This window comes from Tamandua tetradactyla, chromosome 15 (genome assembly GCF_023851605.1).
Source record: "Tamandua tetradactyla isolate mTamTet1 chromosome 15, mTamTet1.pri, whole genome shotgun sequence".
Lineage (NCBI taxonomy): Eukaryota > Metazoa > Chordata > Mammalia > Pilosa > Myrmecophagidae > Tamandua > Tamandua tetradactyla.
The window spans coordinates 86,698,210-86,721,821 of NC_135341.1; the positions used below are offsets into that span (position 1 = coordinate 86,698,210).

A 23,612-nucleotide genomic window follows, 5' to 3' on the forward strand; every position below is an offset into this window, starting at 1 on the left:
GCAGGTGAAATACCCAGCCCCACAGCTCAAAATCAACCTAAGTGGAAGCCTGGAGGCCACCAGACCCATTGCACTCTTGAGTGGAGTCTCTGCTGATGCGTACATTGCTCACCCTCCAGCCCCGGGGCTGGCAGCTTTCAGCACACACCATGACCAATGGCTGTGGCTGGAATTACATTGGGTCTCCATCATGTACAGACAGCCGCTGCAGTCGTAGAGAGGCAGGCCTGAGGGGAAGAGGTGGCTCAAGACAGCCATATGCTGGGAAGCCTCAAGTAGAATTCCATCCCCTTTATGAGATCTGGGCCTTGCTCTGGCAGGGAATCATTGACAAGTCAAGTGCAAAAGGGGACATTCAACACAAACCTAAGTAAATATGAAACCTAAGATGATTGAAAGAAACTAACTTGCAAAATAATCTTATAAAAATAATCAAGTACCCTGAACACAAAAGAAAATCACAAAGAATGAGAAGATTCAGGCAGATACAGCTTACTCAAACAACCAAATTAACATACTGGCGAGAACATAGAATTTGGAACAACTAATCAAGGATGTTGATAAGGACACAATCAAGAAGACACTGGAAGAGTATAAAGAAGAATTTGAAAGAACAAACAGGAAAAGTACAAATCTTACAGAAATAAAAGATATTGTAGACCAAATTAAAAATATACTAGGGGGGTGCAAGGGTAGTTCAGTGGTAGAATTCTCGCCTGCCATGTGGGAGACCCAGGCTCAATTCCCAGCCCATACACTTCCCAAAAAAACAAACAAATAAGCAAACCAGACAAACAAAAAACAAGTAAATGAATTCAACAAATGGTGCTATAATAATGGGATACTCATGCAAAAAAATGTGACCCCACCATAGAGAACACAAAAAAAAATACTAGAGACAACAGCATATTTGAGCCACAGGAAGAAAGAATAAGAGATCAAGAAGAAAGGACAATTGACCTCAAGTACATAAAACAACAAATGGCAATAAAGATGGAGAGGATACACTGGGGTTTCAGGGAAATGATAGATAATAAGAAGAGCAAAAATTATAAGACTCACTGGTATCCCAGAAGAAGAGAAGAGAAAAGGGCTAGGGAGGTTAGGTGAAGAAATAATGAAGGAAAACTTCCCAATTATTATAAAAGACATAAACATTCAAATCAATGAAGCCCAAAGAATCTTAAACAGAATAAATCCATATAGGACTACTTCAAGACACATAATAATCAGATTGCCAAATGTTGAAAAGAAGTAGAAAGTACTAAAAGCAGCAAGACAAAAGATTCATTACATACAAGGGAAACCATGTAAGACTGAGTTCAAACTACTAGCAGGTAACATGGAGGCGAGAAGGCAGTGGTATGATATATTTAAGATCCTGAAAGAGAAAGAATTCCAGCCAAGAATTCAGAGAAACTCAGATGAAAGCTATCTGCCTTTCCTCTGAAGGACTATAAATTTGCAACTAAATAAATCCTCTTATTAAAAGCTGATCCATCTCTGGTGTGTCGCAATCTGGCAGCTTTAGCAAACTATAAAAGATTCTGGTGTCAGAGAAGTGGGTTCTTGCTGCAGTTTGCAAATACCAAATATGCTGGAATGTTTTTTTAAATGGATAAGGGAAAGATTTTGGAAGATTTGTGAGGAGTTTTACAGAGAAGGCAAAGAGTGCTTTGAAGAGACTGTGGTGGAAAGATAAACTTTTAAGGTAATTCCATTGAAAACTGGAAGGAAGGCATTCTTTGTAGCTAGAAGGCAAAATTTGAGAGTAATGAACTTGGATATTTAGCAGAAGAAATTTCCACCCTATGTGTGGAAAATACAGTCTGGCTGTTCCTTGAAACTTACAGTAAAATGTAACAGGAAAAAGATAAATTGAGGGATGAACTCCTAGGTAAAAAGAAACCAGAAAATGACGGTCTGGAAAATTCTGGGCTTCCAAAAAGAGAGACCCCAGAGAATAGTGCTCCATGTGAAGATTTGACCAAACATGGAAGCAGTCAGCCATTACAGGACAAGTGAGGATTTGAGATGAAGTTATCCAGAAAGGATTTGTGGAAACTCCTTTTGATGGATGGGCATGATCCCTATGTACTGCACAGAAAACCAACAACTCTGTTGTGGGATCTGTAAAAATGGAATAATTGCCAGTCTGGACTAAAAGGGACAGAAAACAGACAAATTGAAGGAAAAATAACTTTTGAGGCAGAACCATGGAAGCTAAGGTTTGGAGCCAGGAGAGCAGATTCAATCATATATGTGGAGAGGATGAGTTTGTTCAGAAGCAGAGGGTGGGCCTTCTGCTTCACTGATCAGGAGGAGTTGTGCCACCCGAAGCACTGTAGAAGGTGAAGCACATAAGCCAGGGATTGGGGGCAGCGTGGCTGCCACCTCATTCTTCTGAGCAAGGGGTTGAATGTGTGCCCCGGAGATGGCAGAAAGCCCAGACACAGTCCCAATGTCCGGAGTGGGTGGAAACAAAAAAAAGGTGGTCTCCTCAACGTCCCGCAAGGTTGCATTTGGAGAGAGCTGCGTTGCTGTGTGCGCCCTTAGAAAGAGTGGGACTGCCATTCTCTAAAACCTGGAGGATGAATGACACTCAGATTTTGAAATCTAATGTAGTTTGCCTGCAGGTTTTCAGAATTGTTTAGAACCAGTGACCCCTGTTTTCCTTCCATTGTCTCCCTATAGCCATGAAGTAGTTTATTCTATGACTGTTCCTTCCTTGTATATTGGAAGCAGATAACTTGCTCTAAGTTCACAGGTCCACAGCAAGAGGAGAATTTTGCTTTAGGACACACCATGTCTATAAACAATTTGATGAGATTTTGTACTATTTTTGAGTTGGTATTCTTTTTGTACTGTTACTGAAATGGTTTAAGGCTTTTTTGACATTGTGATGAAATGAATGTACTTGTATATGGAAAGATTCAGTGCATTATATGCAGGACAGATGATCATTGCTAGATGAGAAAAGTGCCTATTATTGCTTTTTTATTTAGAGATTAAGTATGGTTTAAGGTGATGTGTATCATTGCCAAATTGACAAGGGGTAGACAATGTATTAGTTAGGGTGGATGTCAACTTGGCCAGGTTAGGATACCCCATTGTTCTGTTGCTGTGGACTTAAGTTATCAGCATGTGAAATTCATCTATGGTTGATTACATCTGTAGTCAACTAAGGAAGAGGAGTGCCTGCCACAATGAGTAATGTTTAATTTAATTAGCTGGAGGCTTAAAAGAGAAAGGTCAAAAGTGAGCTCAACAGCTCAACATATGTCATCTTAGCCCTCCCAGATCAGCCCAGACCTTTGGAGAAGCAGAAAGGAATCACCCTGGGGAAAGTCACTGGAACCCAGAAGTCATGAGAGAAGCCCAGCAGTCATTGCTGTGTGCCTTCCCATGTGACAGAGAAACTCAGATGAAAGCTAGCTGCCTGAAGAACAATAAATCTGCAATGAAATAAATCCATTTATTAAAAGCCAATCCATCTCTGGTGTGTCGCATTCTGGCAGCTTTAGCAAACTAAAACTGTAGTTTTATATAAATTTTATATAAGCTTGGTACTTATAACTAAAAAAAAAAAAGAGAGAGAGAAAAACTCTTTGACAGCAAGATTTAAAACCTTGTTTTGTAATTACTATAAACAAACCTGGACATTAGAAAGAAACTGCCCCTGGAATTTTCCTAAGGCAGCAGGAAACTGCCAAAGGGCTGCCTCTGGAAAAAGCAAAGACCTTTTCGCAATGCTCCTGGTCACAGCTTTTAGTAAAATAAATCTAATAACTGGAAATAGTTAAGAGAGCCCACAGGAACTTTCAAAATTCCATGGCTCTCACCTAAAACTTTCTACAAGCCAGGCTTCATTCTGCCCCAAGGCCTAAGCACCTAAAGCATTTACGGGAAAGGGCAAGCCTCAGAAAGATATGGTGAGGTATGGTTTAGAATTTTTTTTACTGGGCTTAGAAATTAGAAATGGTGAGTGCAAAAAAAATGCTACAGAATAGACTATATTTGTTAATGTTATTTTTTCCCAATAATACCTTTCCAATGGTTACTGTAGTAATCAGATCATTATGAAAATTTAAATAGCCTTAGATGAGAGTAATAAATAAAATCTAATTACCAAATTTCACTAATTACCATTTCACTAAGTAAAATTAAAGATCTTTAAGAGACATGGAAAAGTTTTACTGTATTTAGCTTTGGTACAAATTAAACAGCTGCAGTATATTTTCCAGAACTTGATAATTAGCATACCTTTAAAACTGTTTGTAACTTTAAGATATTGTGAAAACAGATTTTTTTCAACCTGATAAAAGGAATTTTATGGTAAATTTTGAACTGAACAAACGTAATTTTATTCTGCTTCAGAATGTTCTCCCTAAATTTATACAAGCTTACTAATAAAAATCAGCTAATATCATAAATACATTCTCAAAATTCCTCTTAGAATAACCTTACTAGATGGGTTAAAATACATAAACTGTGCAATGTACCTGGTAACAATAACACTTATATAAAATAAAATAAAAAATATGCTAACGCTTCAAACACATTGTGTGTAAGAAATCAGTTAGGTTTAGAAAGAAATATAAATGGATTTCTTAACAGCCTCAATTACCTAGATTTCAAAGTGTACCGGTTTGAAAGGATTTATGTACCCTAGAAAATCCATGTTTAATCCTAATTCATTTCGTGGGAGCAACTGTATCTTTTAATTTCTATTCAACAACGTAGGTTGGAAACTTGATTAGGTTATCTCCATGGGGATGTGGCTCACCCAGTTATGGGTATTAACCTTGGATTAGAGGGAAATGTGACTTCACCCATTCCAGGTACATCTTAATTAGTTTGCTGGAATCCTTTAAAAGAGGAAGCATTTTGGAAAGAGCCACAGAGAGTCCATCAGCCAGCATCATTTGGAGATGAGGAAAAAAAAAAACACCCCTGGGGGAGCCTCATAAAAAAAGAAGCCTGGAGAGAAAGCAAGCAGATGTTGCCAGGTTCACCATGTACCTTTCCAATTGAGAGAGAAACCCTGAACTTCATCAGTGTGGCAGGTAGGTTCAGGTGACAACTTGGCCAGGTGATGGTGCCTAGATCTATTGCTGTGGACGTAAGCCAATGACATGTGGACCTCATCTGTTGCTGATTATATCTGCAGCCTGCTAGGAGGCGTGGCTGCTGCAATGAATGATGTTTGAATTTAACTGGCTGGTGCTTAAATGAGAGAGCTCAACGTAGCACAGCCCAAGCAGCTCAGCATACCTCATCTCAGTACTTGCAGCTCAGCCCAGGCCTTTGGAGATGCAGAAAGAAATCAACCCAGGAAAAGTTGTGGAATCCAGAGGCCTGAAGAAAAGGCAGCAAAGATCTCCGTGTGCCTTCCCACGTAAGAAAGAACCTCAGTTGAAAGTTAGCGGTCTTTCCTCTGAAGAACTAATGAAATAAATCCCCTTTTATTAAAAGCCAATCCATCTCTGATGTGTTGCATTCTGGTAGCTAGCAAACTAGAACAATCAGTCTTTCCTGAGTGCACGTAACATCTTCTTGGTGCCTTAATTTGGACATTTGTATAGACTTGCCTTCGTTTGGACATTGCCACAGGCTCAGAACTTTGAACCTGCAACTTAATAAATTCCCCTTTTAAAAAGTCATTCTGTTTCTGGTATATTGCCTTCTGGCAGCTAACAAACTAGAACATAAAGTATCTAGCTTTTAGTTTCTTGGTAATTTTTTACCTCAGTATGTGGAAGAATTTGAATTTGAAGTGGCTTCATTAATGTCAAGCAGCATACTTTTTGTTATTAAATGCTGTCATAAATAGAGAAAACCAAATTCTTAGCTTCAAAGATTTTATATTCTAGTTAGAATATACATGTACTAGGGGATAGTATAAGACAGTACTAATAAAGGAATAAAAATGTTGGAAGAATTTAAAAAGCAAGATTGATAAACAATGACTTAGGAAGACTTCATAGAAGAGATGACACTTAAGACCTTCAAATAAGAAAGTAGCATTTAAATAAATAGAGCTTTGACATAGGCTTTTTTAGAAACCATAACTTAATTTTATAAACTAACATATTCCTGCTATTATTTAGCACTTGAGAATAATGTGAAAAATTTTATTTTTTTTACTAGATAGAAATCCCTTAAATGTCAAACGTTGATTGTATTTCAAACTTAGGGCTTTTCTGATCTATGAAGGTAGTGCTGAATTGGACTGAGAGATTTTAGGCATATTGCAAAGTAATTTGTGCCAGTTTGAAACTGTCATGTACCTCAGAAAAGACATGTGCTTTAATCTTCATACATTATTGCCTGGTGGGATCTTTTTTCTTGTTTCCATGGAGTTGTGACCCACCCATCTGTGGGTGGTAATTTTTGATTAGTTCATTTCCATGTAGATGTGTCTCCACCCATTCAAGGTGGGGTTGCTTACTAGAGTCGTTTAAGAGGGAACCATTTCGGAAAAAGCTTTAAAGCCAACAGAGCCCATACAGTAAGAGATCTTTGGAAACACAGAATGAAAACATCCCCAGGGAAGTCTTGTGAAATGAGAAGAGAAAGCTAGCAGATGTTGCCACATGCCCTCCCAGATGAAAAAGAAACTCTGAACTTCATCAGCCCTTTCTTTGAAGTTAAGGTGTTTTTCCTAATATGCCTTAATTTGGACATTTTCATGGCCTTAAAACTGTAAACTTGCAACTTAATAAATTCCCTTTTTAAAAGCTGTTTCATTTTCAGGTATATTGCATTCCAGCAGATTAACAAACTAACCATAATCATGTGTGCTGTAAGCATAAAGTATATCGATGCCTGGCTGTGTTCCAAAGCCAAGCATAAATTTCTTCCTTCTTTCATTATTTTGTAGTGTATCTGTCTCTTCTCCCCTTCATGAATACTGTTATTGGAAGGAAGTATGCAAATTCAAAAAGTTTGGTGGATTCATTATCAAGTTTATTTCTGATTATATGCTGTCTGGATAAATAAAAACCATAGGTGGAATAGATATGGAAAGTGGCAGTAAGTTTAAGCAAATGAATTTTGTTTCATAAAGTCATTGTTGACTAAAAGCCCTAAATGGATACAGAAAGTATTAAAGAGTTGGACAAAGTGAATTTGTTGTAGTCATTGTTGACATAAGCCCTGAAGAAATTTAGGGAGTTGTAAAAGGAGTTTATAAAAGTGACCTCTGTTATAGTCAGTGTTCAGCAAAATTTAATAAGTCTGTTTATGATATATTTCATAAAAATAAATACATGTGTCAAGTCAGATACTCATACAAAACTAAAGGTTAGGCTCGATTCCCAGTGCCTATTGACCCAAAAACAACAAGAACCAAAAAAAAACCCACTAAAGGTTAGTTTTCTCCCTTTTAAAATAATATGGACTGTTAGTCTGCTCTTAAAGTTTTTAAATTTAATCATCCATGTACTCTGTTTAGAAAGATTTTAGATCAGCATACTATCCATGTTTATGTTAGCCTTATCCTTTATTTTAGACGACAAATTTTTTCACTGTTAAGAGAAAAACTATTACAAATAATGTGTTCTTTCACCTTGTAAAAGTAAGATGCTAAAATAGTTTAACTTATTCCATAAGAGGTGTTTGGGAAATATTACAGTGGTTAAAAGGATTTTCTATCCTGTTGTTGATTACATTTGTTAGGTAAATTATCCATATATTTAGGGATTGTGAAAAATTCCTAAAACTTTGACAATGCTCTCACTGTCCATGTCTTATCTTGATACTAATCTGAATGATGTTAAATAATAGTATGTTTCATTACTCATGTTTTTAGTTATTCTTTAAAAAGCTACAAATCACAGAATCTTCCAAATTTACTTGTGAGTTGCACTGCTTTACTCTTTACTGTAATACTTCTCTAAAAGTATATGTGGTCAACTATAGGTCAGAGCTCTATCTATAACAAAGATAACTTTACAAGTGGCAGAAAAAATATATAAATATATTTTATCTTCTAATTAACATAACTGGTAAATGTATAAAAGTGAAAGAAAACAATACCTCTGCTATGTTTTTTACTTTTTTGTTTTTGCATGGGTAGGTACTGGGAATTGAACCCAGGTGTGTGGCATGGCAGGCGAGAATTCTACCATTGAGCCACATCGCACCACCCCCTGCTATGGTTTTTTTAATATAAAACAACTGTCTAATGTTTTATTTCTGAAGGAGCTTCAATTAAAAATGCTTATAAAAATTAGAGCTTAGATTATAAGCTTTAACTGTTATCTTTAAATTCTGGAATGTCTTGCTCTTTGAATAACCTAGTAGTTCCCTGGAACGTTAATTATCTGTGTGACACCTGAGACTCAGATGTGAAAAGTCTCCAGCTCTGAAAGTCAGCATAACTCCATACAGCAAAGCATTAAAGAAAACTGAAAAACAATAAACTCCTATTAAAGATGTGATTGAAACTGATCTGGTTAAAACTATGGTAAATCAATACACAAGGGAGAAAATTATATATTGTCTTTTTAAAGCTTTAACTTTTGCGTGAGACAAAGAAAAATGTTTATTTTGTCCAAAATTTAAATTTTCTGTAACATACTAATTTAATCTGGCTAGTCATGTTATTTAAACAACCTGGTTCACTTGTATTTGATATAGAATCTAGAGTAAGGAATAAAATCTTAATATTCTGTACAAATTAATGTTATTCCATAATGTATTTTAAAGTATTTGGGGCAGAAAATGAAAAAGTATTACGAAGTCTCTTGGGAAAAATAAAACTATTAAACTTCCCCACCTGGAGGATTCCTGACTTTAATTAGGCAAGAGGGGCTCCCTATTTAATAGGCCAAGACTTCAATCTTAAGGCTTGCTTTTATGAAACTTATTTCTGTAATAGCAAACTGAACCTACTTATAATTAATGCCTAAGGGTTATCTCTGGAAAACTTCTGTTACTCAATGTGGTGCTGTCTGTAAGTTAAGCTCTGAATTTTCCCCCTGTGTGGAACGTATTTACTGGAAATGAGCATGGTCCTGACATTATGGAAAATAACTGACCCTGACATCACAGGATATAACTGGCCCTGGCATTGTGAGACATAAGTTCCACGGGTAAGCCTGGCCCTGACATTGTGGATTAACTGACAAAAACGGGGAAAATAAATAAAAGTTTCAATGGCCAAGAGATTTCAAATTGAGTAGATACCCTACATAACACAAAATAAAAATCATATAGTTCTTTGTGAGCATAGAACGTGATTGTGCAATCAAGATATATTACAATTAATAGAATATAGTTGTTTACTTAAAGAAAAAGTTATTGAGGAACCTAAAAGGATTTTTTGCATATGTAGATTATATTTACAGATATTTACATTAGAAATTAAAACCAAGAAATATTAAAAACAGGTATTTTAATTCAGTTAAAAATAATATAAATTCAATAAACATTAGCACAAATAATGTGTTTTTAGGAAGAATAATGACAGTTTCTAAAAAAAATCAGTTATGATGAGTGAAACTGTTTTACAATTTTACAAATCTCTTTAAAAGCTGGTATACAGAATCACGGAATGCTCATATATGATTTTTCAACCAGTTGCAGTATCGTGAATCTCAGTTACTCTGAGATGTAAACTTAACAAAACAATGAAGTGAAAAATGTGAATCACGTTTTACTGTTACGATGAAAATAGTATAAACTTCTGTGGTAGTTAGGTTCAGGTGTCAACTTGGCCAGGTGAAGGTGTCTAGTTATGTTGCTGTGGACATGAGCCAACGGCATGCGAAGCTCCTATGTTGCTGATTACATTTGCTGCCCTAGAGAGTGCCTGCTGCAATGAACGATGTTTGATTTAATTGGCTAGATGCTTAAATGAGAGTTCAACATAGCACAGCCCAAGCAGCTCAGCATACCTCATCTCAGCACTTGCAGGCCAGCCTTTGGAGATGCAGAAAGGAATCACCTTAGGGAAGGAGCTGGAACCCAGAAGCCTGGAGAGAAGGTCAGCAGAGATCACCCTGTGCCTTCCCATGTAAGAAAGAACCTCAGATGAAAATTAGCTGACTTTCCTCTGAAGAACTATATGCTTTTAACTAAATAAGGCCCATTTTATTAAAAGCCAATCCATCTCTGGTGTGTTGCATTATGGCAGCTTTGGCAAACTAGAACAGATTTGGTGCTGGAGAAGTGGAGTGCTTGAAGAGACTGTTGGCGTAAACGGAACCATTGCATAGGCCCTTGGAAAGGTTGGGACTGCCACTTTCTAAAGCCTGAAGGATAAATGACTTTCAGACTCTGAAATCCAATACAGTTTGCCCTGCAGGTTTTCAGAGCTGTTTGGGTCTTGTGACACTTCTGTTCCTTCTAATTTCTCCCTATGGAAATGAAAACATGTATCCTATGACTGTCCCGCCTTAGCATACTGGCACGAGATAATTTGTTTTGAGATTCATAGGTCCAGAGTCAGAAGATAATTTTTGCCACTTTAATGTTTAATGATGTGTATAGTTGCCAAATTGACAAGGAGTGGGCATGTGGTAGTCAGGTTCAGGTGTTAACTTGGTCAGATAAAGGTGCCTAGTTCTGTTGCTGTAGACATGAGCCAATGGCATGTGAAGCTCATGTGTTGCAGATTACATCTGCTGCCAACTAGGGGAGTATCTGCTGAAATGAATGACGTTTGATTTAATTGGCTGGATGCTTAAATGAGAGATCTCAATGCAGCACAGCCCAAGCAGCTAAGCCTACCTCATCTCAGCACTTGCAGCTCAGCCCAGGACTTTGGAGATGCAGAAAGGAAGCACCCCAGGGAAAGCTGTTGGAACCCAGAAGTCTGGAGAGAACGCCAGCAGAGATCGCCCTGTGCCTTCTCGTGTAAGAAAGAACCTCAAATGAAAGTTAGCTGCCTTTCCTCTGTAGAACTAGATGTTTTTAACTAAATAAGTCTCATTTTATTAAAAGCCAATCCATCTCTGGTGTGTTGCATTCTGGCAGCTTTGCAGACTAGAACAACTTCATAGGCCTCTCTGTGCCCCACAGAACGGGTCTCAAGAACCGTCAAGGACTGCTGGATACTTTGAGAACATCAGATTAACCAATGCCTTCCAAGTTCCCGGGAAAACTTAAGTGATACTAATGACATGCTAAATGCTTACAAATGGTAGGCAACTTTTCAGTGTAAACCAACCCATTTACTTTCATCAGTTGAGTTCTATGCTTACCAAAAAATAAATTTTGCTTGTTCTCAAAACAATTTATGTGAGTTGGACTTGTTTGTACAATTACGTAGCTTCATGATATGTTACCAAAGCCCAAAAATTCATGGGACTTATTTACATGAAAATATGTTGGATGCATATGAAAGATTCCAAATAGACAAATAACTAAAAATATTTTGCTGCCAGGCCTTCTGACTTTTAGTAGAATGTACAAGCCTTTTCCTACCAATAAGAAAAAACTAGGTAACCTACAAAAAATTATAATCTTTCTTGAACCCAGAAGCTGAGGTAACAGGGCAATCAATTAGACTGAAATTCAGAGAATTAGGCACTGCCATGGAAAGATATAATGTAACTACTAGGACACCTTTCAAAGAAGAAGGTATGAAGAAAGATAGGGCTGGAGTACAGGAGGGTTAATAGGTACCAATTAACAACCAAGTCTACTGCTAGAAGAAGGAGCAAGAGCTTGCACAGGAATCCTCAGAGGCACCAACATACAAAGAAGACCTAAAGCTAGGGGTAGAACCGAAACATTTAGAAAAAACTCTTGTGAATCACCATCCACCCTAAGCACAAGATAATATTGGAGAAATATGAAGCAGATGTTGCACAGAAACCAGAGGAAAAACAAAATACAAATCCAGCTCAATTCCTCAGCAACTGACCCAATCACCATACTAATAATGTAGAAATGAGACAGATAAAAAAATTTAGAAGTATTATATTAAAATACTAAAAAAAAAAGTGGAAAAAAACACAAGAAAAACACATTGTCAAGAGACAAAGCAATTAACACAACAGATTCAAAGATAATTCAGATGTTGAAATTATCACACAGGGATTTAAAAATAATTATGACTACCACTTACAAGATCTAGGGAAAAAAAAGGACAACATGGAAGAAAAGATGGGGGATTTCAGCAGAAATTTAATGAACAAGAAAACTGGCAATGCTAGAAATAAACACAAACACACTAACATACCCACAATCACAAAGATGAAAAATGCCTTTAATGGGTTCATCAGACTTGAAATAGCTGAAGAAAGAATCAGAAAAGCTGAAGATAGGTCAAAAGAAATTACACAAACTGAAGCAAAAAAGGAAAATAGGGTGGAAAAAAATCCCAGCTCAAAGCATACAAGTGTTATGGGACAATATCGGAGTCTAATAGTCCTATAATTGGAATCTCAGATGCAGAACAGAGAAAAAAACAGGAAATGAAATACATGTAGACATAGGTCGAGAATTTTCTAAATAGAATGAAAGACATCAAACCATATATATAAGAACTTGAAAAAATCTTAAACTGCAAAAAAAAGATAAAAAAATTTAGAAGTATTATATTAAAATACTAAAAAAGAGAGAAACTTCAATAGATGAAAAAGAAGACATTATATACAAAGTGACAAAGTTAAGATTTACAGCAGAATTGTTCTCAAAAACTATGAAAGCAAGGTAACAATTGTGATAGTTAAGTTTATGTGTCAACTTTGCTAGGTTATGGTGTCCAGTTGTTTGGTCAAGCAAGCACTGGCCTGATTATTACTGTGAGGACATTTCATGGATTTAAATCATCAGTATGTGATTGCATCTATGGATGATTCTATCGACAATCAATTGAGAACATTGCCTTTAATAATGAAAGAACTCCCATCCAAACAACTGAATATCTTAAAAGGAAAAGTGATGATTCAAGCAATCAGAAGGGAGAATTTTTATTTCTACTTCAGCCAGCCAGCTTCTCCTGGGGAATTCACCAAATACCTTCATGGAAATTCCTAGCTTGTGGTCTGCCCTGTGAAATTTGGACCCATCTTGTAAGCCAACTCCTATAAGAAACCTCATAATATTTACATTATATGTATATGTGTATATATTTTTCACTATTGGTTCTGTTCCTAGAGAACCGTAATACAACAATGGAGTGCTAGAGATCACATACTGAAAGAAAAATCACCAATTCTGAGAAATTATCTTTGAAAACTGAAGGCAAAATTAAGATTTCCTTGCAAACAAAAACTGAGGGTATTCATTATCAGCATACATGTACTACAAAAAAATGTGAAAGGAAGTTCTTTAGGCTATAAAAATTACTGACAGACACTTGCATCTACACAAAGATATGAAGGTCTCCAGAAATGGTTAAAATAAAGGTAAATTGAAGATATAACTTTAAACTCCTATAAGATAATTAACCGTCTAAAAGAAAAACAGCAATTTTTGTTGGGTTATAGCATATATAAAAGTAAAATACACACATACACACACACACACACACACAAAAGCTTTGCAGATGGGAGGAAAGACCTGAGAGTTAATGGTTACATTTTGTAAATTCTAGAACAAACAATAAAGAATGTTTTGTTAAAAAAAAAAAAAGGTATGAATAAATCAAAATGGGAAATGGCATGAAAATAAAAAAGGAAGAAGAAAAAGAGGAAAAAAGGAATAAAGAACAGAAAACTGTATTAAAACAGATTCCAAAATTAGGGGGGAAAAATTGGAAAAGCTTTATTTACTTGGAAAATAAATCACACACTTATAAATAAACCAGGAAGAAAGAAGAAGTTACAAAGGCAATTAGATAATATTCTGATTTTAATGGAACTGTAACACAACACATTAAAATGTGTGGGATATAGCTAATGCAGGGTTTAGAGAAAAAGGAATAAGCTTAAATTCAGATTAGAAAAAAATGGGTCTCATAAATAATCTTTCATTTTAATTAACTAGAAAAATAATAAACTAAACAAAGGAGAAAGAAGAAGAAAATCACTAGAAGAAAAAATCAATTAAACTGAAAATAGGAAAAATATTAATTAATGAAAATCTGTTCTAGTTTGCTAGCTGCCAGAATGCAATATACCAGAAATGGAATGGCTTTTAAAAAGAGGAATTTAATAAGTTGCTAATTTACAATTCTAAGGTTAAAAAAATGTCCCAATTAAAACAAGTCTATAGAAATGTTCAATTTAAGGCATCCAGGGAAAGATACCTTGGTTCAAGAAGGCTGATGAAATTCAGGGTTTCTCTCTCATCTGGAAGGGCACATGGTGAACACAGCATCGTCTGCTAGCTTCTTCTCCTGGCTTCCTGTTTTATGAAGTTCCCTGCGAGGCATTTTCCTTCTTCATCTCCAAAGGTCGCTGGCTGGTGGACTCTGCTTCTCATTGCTATGTCATTCTGTTCTGCTCTCTTTGAATTTCCTTCATTCTCCAGAATGTTTCCTCTTTTATAGTACTCCAGAAACTTATCAAGACCCAACCAAATGGGTGGAGACCCAGCTTCACAACCACTCTTCATCTCCAGGGAGATGATGTGATTACAGTTTCAAACGTATAGCACTGAACAGGGATTACTCTGCCCTTATGAAAAGGGATTTAGGTTAAAACATGGCTTTTCTAGGGTCCATACATCCTATCAAACCAGCACAAATTACAACCTGATTTTTTATAAAGATCAATAATATTTATAAACTTCTAGGTAGATAAAACCAAGGGAAGAAATTATACAAATAAAGAAGACGAGGACACCACTATAAATCTCAAAAACGCTAAAAGGAAAATGAGAATATTATAAAAAACTTTATATCAATAATTCAACAACCTAAAGGAAGTAATTCAACTACTTGAAAGAAGACTAGTTCAACTACTTGAAAGACAAGAACTACTGAAGTTAATTAACTATGAAATAAGAGATCACTTTAGATTTATGATGTTAAGTTTTAGCTACAATATAACCACAAAGAAAATACTGAAAAAATATACAGAAGTAAATGAGAAGGGATTCTAAAGAATTCACTATAAGTATAAACTAAATACAAAAATAGGCAACAGTGGGAAGAATTCAGGGCAAAAAAAGTACAAGACTTACAAATCCCAAAGATCAAAATGACAGAAGTAACTCTTTCACTATCAGTACCTACCTTAAATTCAAATGCGTTAAACCGTCACTTAAAAAAGTAGAAACTGGCAGAATGCATAAAGAAGTATAACCTATGTATATGGTCTGTACAAGAGATTCCATCCGAAATTCAAATACACAAGTTAAAGTGAAAGGATGAAAAAAATATTCCATGCATATAAATAACCAAAAAAGAAAACAGGCATGGCTACAGTAATCATAAACAAAAGGGACATTAAGTCAAAACTGTTAAAAGGGACAAAGAAGGACTCTATATATTGAAAAAGGGTCAATTCACCAAAGCCATATAACAATTATAAACACAGATGCACTGTGGTGGCTATTATGTTGTTAAACATAAACTATTCCTGTGGGTGTGGCCACATTGTAAATAAACTCTGTTCAAGACGTTCTTCAGTGAAGCTTGGTCTAAATGAATCAGACTGGGCTTTAATCTGGATTACTTGTGTCCTTTATAGGCAGAGTGAAAGTGAGAGTGATAACCATAGGGAGGAGCCAGAAGCTGAAAGAAAAAAACCCAGAAGAGGAGAAGCCAAAAGAGGCCACCAAGCACACTGCCTTGTGACAGTTTATCCAAGGACCAAGGATCACTGGCAGCCAGCCCCAAAACACCAGTCTTTGGGAAGAAAGCATCATCTTGATACCTTGATTTTGGACTTCTCCTAGTCTCAAAACCATGAGTCAATACATTCCCATTATAAGTCAAACTTGCTGAATAGTATTTCCTTTAGCAGCCAGGAAATTAAAATAACACCCTTGTGTTAGTTAGGTTTAGGGGTCAACTTGGCCAGGTGAAGGTGCCTAGTCCTGTTGCTGTGGTCATGAGGTCATGAACCTCATTACATCTGCAGTCAGCTAGAAGGTGTGCCTGCTGCAATGAATCATGTTTGATTTAATTGGCTGGGGCTTAAATCAGAGAGCTCAACATAGCACAGCCCAAGCAGTTCAGCATACCTCATTTCAGCACTCGCAGCTCAGCCCAGGCCTTTGGAGATACAGAAAGAAATCACACCCTGGGAAAGTTGTTGGAACTCAGAGATCTGGAGAGAAGGCCAGCAGAGATCTTCCTGTGCCTTCCCACATAAGAACCTCAGCTGAAAGTTAGCTGCCTTTCCTCTGAAGAATTATACATCATCTAAATAAACCCTCTTTCATTAAAAGCCAATCTGTCTCTGGTGTGTTGCATCCCAGCAGCTAGCAAACTAGAACAACCCTATACCTGGAACTTGTATATGTTACCTTAAATGGCAAAAGTAACTCTGCAGATTAATTAAGGGTACAGATCTTGAGATGGATCATCTAATCATAAGAATCAGTTGAACAAGTACAAGCCCCCTGGCAATGAAGCAGATTTTCCCCTCTCCTGCAAAAGGAATATAGCCATGCTGATGCCTTCACTTGAGCCCCGAGATTAGTGCCCGACTTCTAACCTAAAGAACTATAAGATAATAAATTTGTGTTGTTCTAAGCCACTAGGTTTGTCTTAATGTGTTATAGTAGCAATAGAAAATGAATAGTCATTGTTTTAGGCCTTGCTTCCTATTCCATTGAAAAGTAGTAAGAAGCACTCAAAGATCTCTTTGATTACCATCCTCACATCTACCCATACTAGCAACATCAGTGTCCAAAGCTCTTCTCTCCTTCCTGTTACTACAGATTTATTATCTTTGTTTATAATTAAAGTCCTTCCTTCCACTTGTGTACTATATCCCATAGTTTTTTGCTAGATACTGTCACATCAATACTTTCCTATGTCATCATTGTCCACCACTGTACTGAATAGTTCACAGCAGCATATAAACATGCTGCTATTTTCCTTCATCTTTACACCTCTACCAAGCACAAAAGAAAATCAAGTAAGAATATCTTAAATACTATCTCATTGTTTTGTGGAGAAAACATACATATTTGTATATACACAGAAATTTGTTAATGTACCTATAATAATCTGTTAAAGAGTATATATTTCTATGCGCTCTGAAATTTATCATGACTTGTATTACTTTGATAATGAAAATGATAGTTCACAAAAGTAAAAGATTTCAAAGTATAGGTATTCTTAATACAATTCATAAATGAAAGCCATTAATGACTAAATATACTCTTACCTGAATGGCATAAGCTGCTGAATCTTGTGCCCGACTGTTATCTGCATATGCTAGGTAAGCTCTTGTTAGCTCCATCAATAATCCATAAGCAAAGCTTGAATCTTCTACTCCAGTCTCAATAAAAACAAGGTAAAATTCAAGACACTGGGTGTAAATTTGCTTAAGTTGTGCTGTAACTACCATCATGAATTTAAGGTAGTGAATTTATCTTACAAAAGGAAAGGATATTGAGGTTCAAACCCAACTAGGCCTTAAGGCTAAATTATATGTAGATAGAAGTCAATATCTACGGCTTTTAAGACTATTTCTAAAGTGTATTGGAGTCACTTAACTTCTGCATAACTCTGACACTTTCTGTTTTTTAACACTTAAAAAGAAAATCATATACATAGCATTTCCTAAATTGTATTCTGTAGGATTCTGATCAGTGGAGATGCTCCAAGAAATAATTTTAACACATTCTCATCCTGAAGATTCATAATGCACAGTGAGTACTGAAAGTGCAATTTAATTGTTTGAATTAGATTTCCAAAACTCCTTGACCAAAAAAACTTTTTTATCACATAGTATTAAAACATCTTGGGAAACTACTTTCCCATAAAAACATTAATAATAGTGTTTTTAGTAATATTTAAATAGTTAATTGGGCTTTAAGGATGTGTCATAATTAGATTGAGATACATTATTTAAAAGAGCACAATACACAAAACTCAATTTCTTTTGACCAAAGGTCTTTACAATAGTATTAAGGAATAAACTCAGAAGTTACTAAATTAACTGCTTTGGATCAAGTTATCAGTTAAGATAATCCAAACAGTTCTTTGTAAATGAATATAGAAACCCCACTAGGACAGAGAACTTTTCTAGAGATTCCAAAGAATTATTACTCACCACAAATGTAAAATCTTTTCCTTGGGTTTCAGTTGTTGAGAAATCTAGCCGACCTGGATCTATAGCTCCCAATTCTCCTAAACATTCCCCACAGAGCAGCCGAGCTTGAGAGTTTGCATCTTGGCAACCTTTCAAAAGCTCTGTCACCAACTGAGAGATAACTGGTTCTACTGTTTCACTATCTGTTGCGTATTTTATCAGTTTTTCCTAAAATAAAAGTATAAACAATCTTTATAAAAATGATCACAAATCAAGTTTATATAGGAGATTTTCCTAAATAAAAATATTAGGCAATATCTAATAAAAATACTGACAAAGTTCAGTTCCTTTACTGTAGTCTCTTCAAGTAGTTTTTCATGAGTTCACATGAATGTAGTTTAGAATGTATTCTGCAGGATTAGAATCATTCAGTACGTTTGAAAGTTTTGTTAATTCACTCAAATAATATTCACTGAGTATTACTACAGTACATAAAAATAAGTAAGAAATGGCCTTACCTAAATGAGTTCATAGTCTTGGGAATATATACATGTAAACAAATAATAAAAATATCACATGGTATCTATAATAACAGATTTATCTATAAGGTAAAGAAACAAAGCAGAAAATGAAAAATAATTAAAATGTTATGGACAGACATAAGGATGGATGGAAATGTCAACAGATAAGTCAAGGAGAACAGCTATTATTTAGAACAAAAAGATTAAAAAATATACAGAACACCAGCAGAGAAGAAAGGATATGAGAAAAGCATGATGTGGGGATGATTTTTTTAAAAAGGCAACAAGAAAGAGGTAAATAAATGAAAAAAGATGTTGGTTGCTTTTTCTTTTTTTAAATATATCCACATACCATGTTTCCATCCAAAGTGTACAATCAGTGGTTCACAATATCATTATATAGCTGTGCATTTATAATCAAAATTTACATGTTTTTGTCTTTTTTGTGAAAAATAACATATATACAAAAAAACAATAAATTTCAAAGCACATTGCAATAATTAGTTGTAGAACAGATTTCAGAGTTTGGTATGGGTTACAATTCCACAATTTAAGATTTTTACTTTTAGCTGCTCTAAGATACTGGAGACTAAAAGGAGTATCACAATAATGATTCAGCAATCATACCCATTTGTAAAAACCTACCTTCACTGTATAACTGAAGGAATGCTTTTTCAACTATCTCTTTAAGATGCGGCAATGAAAAATCTGTTGACTATTTTCAAGCCAGTTAAAATTTAGACATATACTTCTGTGGCCACATTATAAGTAATTATTTATATTATATTCTTTCTTGTTAAAGTAAGAAATAAATGAGCACTCAAACACCATGTTAAAACTATGATACAGATTAAAGCAATATATGGCAAAAGAAAAACCAAAGACGTATCTCTTTCAGAATCTTCAGATTGACTACTTAATTTACACAAGAGATTAATTCTGGCAAAAATATCTAAAAGAAGGAAATGGCAATCAATCATAAAAATAGCAATCAATAAAAACTAATATAAAAAATTATAGGCCCTTATTCACTTGCTAAAACTAGAAATTAATAAGGAAAAAAAACAATTTAGTTGACAAGATAAATGCAGTTCATATTCAAGCTTACACTCAAAACACATTCTAAAAAAACTAAATAAAAGGCTGGTACTGATCTTTTCCCAAATAACAAAACCAAGAAACTTTTATATATAACTAAAGATCACATATAACAGATCTGCATAAAATTATCATGATTGTTTTATGTTTATATTTAACTTGTATTTTTGAACAAACAAGATTGTGTAAGATATAGTTTCCGTGATTTAACAGTCTTTCCAACTTTTTATGATTTTTATGAGCACAGACTTTCAAGAAAATACTTGAAAATACATTGCCTTTTGTCCATTATTCAGCAAACAAAACATGGCCTGAACAAAGCTGTTTGTGTTATAGTACAATTTGAAAATTATGTCAGGACATAATTACTAACCTCACTGCCCCTTGTAGAATATGTATTAATCATTCTACATTAAGAAAATAATGGTTCTTACTGGAATGTGTAAGCAGTGTATAGTGATTATATACCTAGGTCATTGTATTGTACAGTGAAATGCCAAATTTGAAAGACCTGTATTGCAATTTTATATGTCAAATACTGCCTGTGGCTCTAATATGCATCTTAAGATTTTAAGAAGATAATGTTTTTAGAGAGAATTTCTGCTCCCACTATAGAATCTATACATAAATGCAAAATAGTGACAAAGTGGAAGTGGCATATTTTAAAGAAATTATACTTCTGAACTTATTTTTCATATTCTATAGTTGATATGACTTAAATGAATTTCTGGAGTGGGAAGTAAGTGTACTTATTTTAAATGCTTAGATTCTGTTCTATTTTTCACTTAGATTTTTAAGTATTAAAATGAATATTAGATTGTATGGACACTGTTTATTAATTTTAAACAGGCCCTGAATAAGCAATACTTAAGCAAGTTTTCATGAAGGTAAATCATCCCCCCCAAAAAGCATGGTAACAACAGAAGGATCTTAACTGAAGGCAGACAGTGGGCTACATTTAAATTCAGCATAAGAATGTGCTAGTGTGATTGCTATATTCTGAGACAGTCACCATATACAACTAAAAGCTAGGTTTTTTTTCAGATGACTGTTTGCTATTTAGGTCTGTTACTCTGAGGCACAGGGGTTGACAAACTAGAGCCACAATCAGCCTGCTACTTGTGTGAATTCATAGTCTATGTCTGCTTTCCCACTACAATGGCAGACTTGAGTAGCTGCAACAGAGATTGTTGGCCTGTAGAGCCTAAAATATTTATTATCTGGCCCATCACAGAAAGCATTTACTGAGCCTTGTTTTAAGGAAAGGAATGTGTTTTGGATTTAATGAAATGGTGATTTGGATTTAATGAAATGGTGATTTCTAGAGACGGGAAGAAGGGAGGAGGCTATGGAGTTGGTCTCTCCTTTGTTCTTTCTTTTCTCATTTAGGAATCTTATATTAGAAGACTGAGAAAAAAGATTTAACCCATAACATAAAGTGCGAAACTTTAAAAATTGGAAAAGCCATAAATCATCTGTCTTAAAGTTATATTCCAGTTACATCACTGGAATAATTAGAGGTGAATTATCTTTATTAAATGTCTTTTTATGAGCTGAGACTCAGCATCAAGAAGAAAACCTTCTCGACCAAAAGGGGGAAGAGTGAAATGAGACAAAATAAAGTGTTAATGGCTGAGGGATTCCAAACAGAGTCGAGAGGTAATCCTGGGGGTTATTCTTATGCATTAAGTAGATATCACCTTGTTAGTCAAGATATAATGGAGAGGCTGGAGGGAACTGCCTGAAAATGTAGAGCTGTGTTCCAGTACCCATGCTTCTTGAAGATCATTGTATAATGACATAGTTTTCACAATGCGACTGTGTGACTGTGAAAATCTTGTATCTGATGCTCCTTTTATCTACCTCATCAACAGGTGAGTAAAACATATGGAATAAAAATAAATAATAGGGGATAAATGTTAAATTTAGATTGAAATGCTAGTGGATCAATGCGGGGTGGTGGGGGGTATGGTATGTATGAATTTTTTTGTTGTCTCTTTATTTCTTTTTCCGAATTGATGCAAATGTTCTAAGAAATGATCATGATGATGAATATGCAACTATGTGATAATATTATGAATTAATGATTATATATGTAGAATAGAATGATCATAATAAAAAAACAAACAAAAAAGATTAAGGTACTTTGGAAAACAATACACCCTAATGTAAACTATGGACTATAGCTAATACTACAATTATAATATTCCCTCATCAATTGTAACAAAGGTACACACTAATGGAACATGTTAATAATGGAAGGCAGATATTTCTTGAAGATGATTGTATAATGATATAGCTTTCACAATGTGGCTGTGTGATTGTGAAAACCTTGTGTCTGATGCTCCTTTTATCTACCTTATGGACAGATGAGTAAAACATAAGGATTAAAAATAAATAAATAACAGGGAGAACAAATGTTAAAATTAGTAGACTGAAATACTAGTGATCAATGAAAGGGAAGGGTAAGGGGTATGGTATGTATGATTTTTTTTCTGTTTTCTTTTTCTTTTTCTGAATTGATGCAAATGTTCTAAGAAATTATCATGATGATGAACATACAACTATGTGATGAAAAACATTATTACTCTTTTCTTTCTTTGCTTTGTATATATGTTATATTTTACAATAAAGAAGTTTTTTAAAAATGAAAAAAATGTCTTTTTTACGAGGCATTAAATAAATAGGTTTTTGCAGATGATCTAAATACTTATTTAGTGAGAACAATAAACATTATTCACTTTTTATGGGTCTTCATCCTGTAATTCCCAGATAGAAAGTAATTTAGATTATTTTTTTAAATGTATATCTAAGTAAAAATTAGTATGAAGGACACATCTTTCTTCACAAAAATGTGCTAAGGGGTGGAAAATTTAAAGAAACTATATTTACTACCATTAAAAATTTTAAAATTAGAATTTTACTACTGTGTTCTTTGTGTTCTATGAGTTTCAAAAGTTTGAAGCTATCTAGGGAAGTTTTATTTTGAAACAGTCAGTGAATGTTAAAAGCTGTACATTTGTATACGTCCATATATTGGGAAGTGGGGGGGTAGTAGAATGATTAATTCTATTAGCTCTTAGCCACTTAGAACTGATTAATCCTGAATTTCTGTCACCAAGTGCTTGGTATTTTTGACTATACCCCTTCTGAGTACCAAATGGTTAACGTGGATCTCAAATAGGCCTCTGCTATGCGTCATCCTTAAGTTAGCCCAGCTCTTCAAAACAAAAGCAAATGGCGTGTATGGGTTTGCTTAAATCATTAGATTTACAGTTGACCTATTAATGTCCCTCAGTTTATATCATGAAGTATTTGTGTTTTAAATTGAAGGTAAGAGTTCTGTAAAAAGACTCTTAATTTCTTCCCTATTATTAAAATATAATGGCTTTTGATTTTCCTTTTTCTTGAAATAAATTGCTATAAAAAAAAAAACCAAATAAAAGGGAATTTAAAAACAACCACCTCCAAATGGGTCCCTGGAGAAGATAAACCCTGAAACCTAGAGGGCCCAGCCTCTCTACAACGTCAGCTAGGTCCATCTTCCTACGCCATATTAGCAACAGCCCCTTCCAATAGGAAGAAGTTAGAATGAACATAGCTCAAATACCCCTCCAGAATGGGAGAAAGTTCAAAGGTGATGGTGGAGTCATACAAAGGGTTTAACAAATGAGCGAGACTAACTGGATCATTATACTGATATTTCTTTTAGAGCAGATAGAAGTAAAAACGTAAAACTATGGAATTGTAACCCACACCAGACTCTGAAATATGTTCTACAACTAATTGTGGTGGTGTGCTTTGAAATTTATTGCTTTTTTGCACATATGTTATTTTTCACAAAAAAAAAAGAAAAAAAAGTAAATGTGATGATAAAAAA

At 34.9% G+C, this 23,612-nt stretch overlaps 1 protein-coding gene and 1 long non-coding RNA gene across 4 annotated transcripts in view; one reads left to right on the top strand and one right to left on the bottom strand.

Annotated features, from left to right (window-relative positions):
- Positions 1 to 23,612, bottom strand: part of ATR (ATR checkpoint kinase) — a 153,575-nt gene that overhangs the window by 74,912 nt on the left and 55,051 nt on the right. For all 3 annotated transcript variants that reach the window (XM_077130311.1, XM_077130310.1, XM_077130312.1), the window contains 2 exons: positions 18,135 to 18,341; positions 17,244 to 17,357 (listed from right to left, as the gene is read on the bottom strand). In XM_077130311.1, the coding sequence (XP_076986426.1) occupies positions 17,244 to 17,357; positions 18,135 to 18,341 (321 nt within the window). The remainder of the gene's footprint in view (positions 1 to 17,243; positions 17,358 to 18,134; positions 18,342 to 23,612) is intronic.
- The window catches only part of LOC143657679 (uncharacterized), a 50,351-nt gene that overhangs the window by 5,704 nt on the left and 21,035 nt on the right, over positions 1 to 23,612 (top strand). Inside the window, exon 3 of the long non-coding RNA XR_013162947.1 lies at positions 17,660 to 17,730. This is a non-coding gene — a long non-coding RNA (uncharacterized LOC143657679). The remainder of the gene's footprint in view (positions 1 to 17,659; positions 17,731 to 23,612) is intronic.